The sequence below is a fragment of the Micromesistius poutassou genome (assembly GCF_964030765.1).
Source record: "Micromesistius poutassou genome assembly, chromosome: 2".
Classification (NCBI taxonomy): domain Eukaryota; kingdom Metazoa; phylum Chordata; class Actinopteri; order Gadiformes; family Gadidae; genus Micromesistius; species Micromesistius poutassou.
In genome coordinates, this window is record NC_140272.1 from 7,310,244 (window position 1) to 7,316,521 (window position 6,278).

Genomic DNA, 6,278 nt, shown 5'->3' on the forward strand with positions numbered 1-6,278 from the left:
AGGTGGATGTTTGGCTTGAATTGACCAAAAAAACCTTTGTCACGTCATGACGTCAAGAGACAGACGCCATGTTGATCTAACCCCAACCACAACCGATGCCACTGGATGCCCCAACACCACCCTAACACCACTCCACAACCTAACACCACCCGACACCACTAGATACCTCAACACCACCCTAACCACACTCTATACCTGACACCACTGGACACCTCAACACCACCCTAACACCACTCTATACCCCAACACCACTCTATACCCTAACACCAACCTAAAACCACTCTATAGCCCAAACCTCCTCTGTTTGTGTGTGTGTGTGTGTGTGTGTGTGTGTGTGTGTGTGTGTGTGTGTGTGTGTGTGTGTGTGTGTGTGTGTGTGTGTGTGCGTGCGTGCGTGCGTGCGTGCGTGCGTGCGTGCGTGCGTGCGTGCGTGTGTGTGTGTGCACATTTGTGGTCTGTGTCCATTTTATACAAGAGCATGATCTGAACTGTGTTTTTGTAGAAAAGGTTAATAAAACATGATTATACAATCAGGCTCAGCTTCAAGTTTTCCGCTTGCAAAGGTGATTAGGCTATATACATAAAACTACATCGCAGTAACCAAATCCATTGCAATACTACTAAGCCTACTATGTATGACTAAATATGTAACACGGTGAAGTAACCAACTGTACTTCAGTTTTAACCGGCTAGCACTAAATTAAATCCGAATACAATTATTCATCCTTAGCGACACTTTATTTTGAAGCTTCAGTGTGAGGGGGCGGAGCCACAAATCATAACACGGAAGTCTCCTTTGCTTTACGTGCGGCGTCACAGACACGCGGTGAGTCCCCTAGAAAATCGCTCTTTAAATAAAGACATACTATCTATATCTGTGTATAGATAGATATTATAGCTATATCCATATCTATATATATATTATATTATGCCATATTCGAAGTCTAGAGTTTCTTTGATTTGTTCATATGGAGTTGTTGAATTGGGAATACAATGCCTCACCATGACTCGCACTCAGCCCAGTCCGCCCAGTAACGGTTACATCAGTCATCTACTCGTTATAGTCAGCTACTGGTTCTAATGGGAGCTGCCCAGAACAACCACTTTGCCACTGGTTCTAATTGGAGCTGCCCATTACCACCACAGTCTGCTGCCGACTCTACTGGGAGCTGCCCAGTACAACCACAGTCTGCTGCTGACTCTACTGGGAGCTGCCCAGTATAACCACAGTCATCTAGGCAAGGCAAGGCAACTTTATTTATATAGCACTTTTAATACACAAGGCAGACTCAAAGTGCTTCACATATAAACATTGTAAAATAATAAAATAAAGTAAAAAAGGTTGTTGAGGTAGGAATAAAATAAAATAATAAAGTTAAAAAAAAGTAAAATAGATAGAAAATAAAGGCAAAGTTAAAAAGGCATTTTAGAAATTGCTGGTCCTTACCCACGTCGGGACTCCAACCCGACCTTAAGGAACTTGGTCCTCACCCACATCGGGACTCTAACCCGACCTAAAGGAACTTGGTCCTTTCTCTGGGACTCCAACCCAGATTCTAGGACTCTAACCCAGATTCTAGGACTCTAACCCATGACATCAGCTTGTTCAGCATTCTAAACAAGCTGTAGTTGCCTTAGAGTTTTTTTTCGGGAGACCTGTAAGGAGACTATTGCAGTTATCAAGCTTGCTAGTGATAAAAGCATGTACAAGTTTTTGTAAATATTCGGTAGACATGAGCCCTCTATGTCTTGTTACGTTTTTAAGGTGATAATATGCAGATTTTGTAACAGATTTGATGTGACAGTCGAAATGCAAATCTGAATCCATGATAACCCCTAGATTTCTGGCTTTGATAGAGGTTTTCAGGGACAGAGAGTGAAGGTGTTGGGTTACTTAAGCCTTAGCACCAAATACAATTATCTCGGTTTTGTCCTCATTTAGTTGAAGGAAATTTCGGCACATCCAGTCTTTGACTTGCTCAATGCACTGGCACAACAGATCTATGGGCTGATAGTCATTTGGTGATAGCGATACATAGATTTGCGTGTCATTAGCATAGCAATGATGGTCAATATTGTTATTTTGCATGATTTTCCCTAGTGGGAGCATGTAGCCCATGTCCTAAGATCGAACCTTGTGGGACTCCACATGTCATGTTTGTTGATTCTGAAACAAAGTCGCCAATGGAAACAAAGTAGTTCCTATTTTGTTGGTAGGACCTAAACCAATTTAAGACTGTGCCTGAAAGCCCCACCCAGTTTTCTAATCTGTCCAAAAGTATTGTATGGTCTACAGTGTCGAATGCAGCACTGAGGTCTAGTAGCATTAGTATTGAGATTTTGCCAGAGTCGGATGTCGTTTACAACTTTAATAAGGGCGGTCTCGGTGCTGTGAAGGGGTCGAAATCCAGATTGGAAGGTGTCATAGCAACCAGTTGATGCCAGGAAGTCACTAAGTTGCTGGAGGACAACTTTCTCAATGATTTTACTTATGAAGGGTAGATTTGATATTGGTCTGTAGTTGTTAATAATAGTGGCATCTAGTGGTTATAGTCTGGAAATTATTTTTTTATTTTTTAGAGCTGCCCAGTACAACCACAAACTTATGCTGGTTGTACTTGGCTACTAGTTATACTGGGATCTGCCCAGTGAAACCATTATTATAGTAAAGGAGAGTCAGGTCTGACAGGGGAGGTAGGGCTGAACAGTTTTCAACCCCTCAAAAGGACAGGCCAAAGATGCACCAAACATAGCCATTATTTAACACCTATAACTAGCAGTACACCAATCACACTGTGACACTATGGTGATTTATTTAGACTTTCCTTCACAAAATGAAACCAATTATATAAGGCTATACAAGCTAGCTCTAATAGTACCACTACTAAATACTTATTGTTGTTCCTCAGCAGGTGTTGCAGTGAATTGTGGGTAATGGACATTGACGAGCTGCTCTCCTTCCTGACTCCGGAAACACGTCCGGATGTCAAAGGTCATGCCACCGAGTACTTCTTGGGCCTGTCTGGAAACAGGTGTGTGTGCGTGTGTGCAGAGGGTTAGTGTGTGTGTCTCACATGTAGTTTGTAATTATGAATTGTACATGCCTAAAGAAGAACATATTGTAAAAAAAAAGTGATGGACAACAGAAATCCTTAATTTTCCTCTAATTACCGTTGGGGAGGTGGGAGAGGACATTATGGAGGGGCGTGATATCCCCATGGTTATCACCAACGGCAACTTTGTGATACTTTTTTTAAGCTAACAGCGTTGTGTATGAGCGCTATGATGAGCGATGTTGTGTATGAAATGCACCACAAACCATGGTGTTATTATGCTGCGAGTGTCTGAGAAGCTAAAGAAGCTAATCCTCCTCTTCATCAGGGAGGGCCTGCTCCACTTGCTCAGTAACCCTGACCTCCTGGTGGCCCTCTCCTCCCTGACCTCCGACCCCTCCAACGCCATCGCCAAGGACTGCTACCTCATCCTCATCAACGCTTCTGCAGACGAGAAGCTGCACCAGGTGATGAACTACTTCCTCTCTGCCTGTTTCCTGTAGGCCACTTCCTGTTAGCCTTAGTAATTCCTGTTAGATACTAGTTAGTGTTGACAAACTTGTATAGGAATCTCTTTCTGGATTAAGAAGTAGATATATTATTAGTATATAATTGAGAGCATACACACAAACATTGTTTACTTTTCCCCTCTTTCATTGGCTCTTAGGGAAATGTTTCTTTCTTGGGAAAGTGCTGATACAAACCGCCGGGCTGCTGCGTTATTTACATTCTCCCCAGTAGAAGTGCTTTCTCTTTGTGAGCTTTTTGTGGGAGTTTATGAGAAAGCGTGGTTCGCTTATTTACTCCTGTGGTGTGTGGTGTGGCGGCCTGGCTTAGCGCCGGCTGCAGGCGGGGGAGTGGGGCGGCGGCTCAACAGGGAATCAGCCGCAGCTGGTGGAGAAGAGCATGATGAGGACAGAGGACATAAATCCTGACGTGGTGGTGTTCTCTCTCTCTGACAGTGAGGCATGGTCCTACTCCGCGGTCTGCGTCACACGATTGCGGAAACATTTTGTAGTAGATCATTTAAACGTGTTGTTGTAGAAGCCACGCCCAGATCCGGATCAGCTAGGCTTGGTTCTTGGTCAAATCATCTTGTAACTCCGACTGCCAAGTAAGGCCATGCCTCACTGTCAGAGAGAGAGCACAACACCACGTCAGGATATATGTATGTCCTCATGCTCATCTCCTCCAGCTGCGTCTGATGCCCCGGTTGACGCTAAGCCACGCTCCCCCACACCACATCTATGTTGCGCACCATTTAGGGAACATGTATCTGGAGTATTCACTGGAACTCCATTGGCGCTGTGGGAAATCGGTGTAAAGAAAGCATAGTCCTAATCAACCTTTGTGCTGACCGAAAACCGCTATGCATCATGGTATCTAGTGAGGAAATAAGTGTGAGGAAATAATCAGTTGCACACTTGTATGGTGGATTGTGGATATAAGTAGTGCACTATGTAACCAGATTTGTCTGGACACTACAATACGGTGACACCCTCAGTAGTGCACCGTAGTGTGTGACACACACACACACACACACACTCAGTAATTATAAGGTCCCTCTGTCTCTATTTCACCCGTCTCTCCCCCCCCCCCTCTGTCTCCAGGTGTTGGTGAATCGAGCCAATGTTCTTCCAGGGCTGTTGAAGAACCTCCAGGATCCACAGTTCATGTTCACAGACCAGATCTGCACCATCCTCTCCAACCTGACCCGCCACCAGCCCACCTGCAACACTGTCTCCAAGGTGGGTGTACCCCCAAACCCTCCACTAGGTGGGTGTACCCCAAAACCGTCCTCTAGGTGGGTGTACCCCCAAATCCTCCTCTAGGCGGGTGTACCCCCAAACCCTCCTCTAGGCGGGGGTCACCCCCAAATCCTCCTCTAGGTGGGTGTACCCCCAAATCCTCCTTTAGGTGGGGGTCACCCCCAAACCCTCCTCTAGGGGGTTGTACCCCCAAACTGTCCACTAGGTGGGGGTCACCTCCAAACTCTCCTCCAGGTGGGTGTACCCCCAAACCCTCCTCTAGGTGGGTTTCTGGCGTCAATAGTAGTCTACTTCCTGTTTCCTTTGCAGGTGATGCTGCAGCAGGAAGTGAGCGTGGCCCAGTTGGTGGACATGTTCTGTACTGAAGGGTTCAACAAGATGGCATCACTGCACTACCTGGGCCCCCTGCTGTCCAACCTCAGCCAGGTCCCCGACGTCCGGGCCGTCATGCTGGACCCACACAGGTCTGATGTATTAACGCTGTGATAATGATATGATAGTGATAATGATGTGATAGTGATGTGGTAATGAAGCACACACCCATCATGGACCCACACAGGTCTAAAACAATGTTTAATAATAATGTGATAATTATATTATATTGATGTGTGTGTGTGTGTGTGTGTGTGTGTGTGTGTGTGTGTGTGTGTGTGTGTGTGTGTGTGTGTGTGTGTGTGTGTGTGTGTGTGTGTGTGCGCGCGCACTCTAGGTGTGTCATCAAGAGATTGTTGCCATTTCTCAGCTACAAGGAGTCGGCCACCAGGAGGGGAGGAGTCATCGCAACGATACGCAACTGCTGCCTCGACCACAGTAACTCACTATTATACTCACTATTACACTACACACTCTAAGTCACTCACTATTATACTACACACACCATAATATACACGCTACATACTACAATACAACTGCTGCCTCCACTACAGTAACTCACTATTATACTCACTATTATACACACTATACACATACAACAATACATAGGTGATGATGTCGTTCTGTGCAGTGTGTCATGATTGGATGGGGAGTGATGATGTCATTCTGTGCAGCGTGTCATGATTGGCTGCTGGGTGACGATGTGGACGTGCTTCCATTCCTCCTGCTGCCACTGGCCGGACCAGAAGAACTCAGTGAGGAGGAGAACGAAGGTACACCTCCTCTTCTAGATCTACCTCCTCCTCCTATATCTACCTCCTCTAGATCTACCTCCTCCTTTAGATCTACTTCCTCCTCTAGATCTACCTCTTCCTCCTATATCTACCTCCTCTAGATCCTCCTCTATATCTACCTCCTCCTCTAGATCTAAGTCCTCCTAGATCTACCTCCGCTAGGAATATCCTCTGTTCTCAAACTAGGTCACACTGAAACCGTCTTAAACTTCTTCTGGGTCTGGGCCGGTCTTCATTGTCTGTGGTTTCAGGACTTCCCGTGGACCTCCAGTACCTCCCTGATGACAAGA

General features: G+C 45.7%; 2 protein-coding genes across 4 annotated transcripts in view; both read left to right on the forward strand.

Annotated features, from left to right (window-relative positions):
* The window catches only part of LOC311339073 (CMP-N-acetylneuraminate-beta-galactosamide-alpha-2,3-sialyltransferase 2-like), a 14,510-nt gene extending 14,127 nt beyond the window's left edge, over positions 1-383 (forward strand). For both annotated transcript variants that reach the window (XM_084464437.1, XM_084464436.1), the window contains exon 9: positions 1-383. This exon is cut by the window's left edge and continues 1,019 nt beyond it. The gene's annotated coding sequence lies outside the window, so the exon portion shown is untranslated.
* Positions 384-790: 407 nt separating this feature from the next.
* Positions 791-6,278, forward strand: part of hgh1 (HGH1 cochaperone) — a 7,587-nt gene continuing 2,099 nt past the window's right edge. The window contains exons 1-8 of one of the 2 annotated variants that reach the window (XM_084464692.1): positions 791-826; positions 2,913-3,032; positions 3,382-3,520; positions 4,664-4,801; positions 5,132-5,286; positions 5,532-5,632; positions 5,869-5,967; positions 6,240-6,274. In XM_084464692.1, coding sequence (XP_084320818.1) covers positions 2,935-3,032; positions 3,382-3,520; positions 4,664-4,801; positions 5,132-5,286; positions 5,532-5,632; positions 5,869-5,967; positions 6,240-6,274 — 765 coding nt within the window. In that variant the 5' untranslated portion in view covers positions 791-826; positions 2,913-2,934. Of the gene's footprint in view, positions 827-934; positions 1,244-2,912; positions 3,033-3,381; positions 3,521-4,663; positions 4,802-5,131; positions 5,287-5,531; positions 5,633-5,868; positions 5,968-6,239; positions 6,275-6,278 lie in introns of those variants that run through there. The other variant, XM_084464693.1, reaches the window with a different exon arrangement.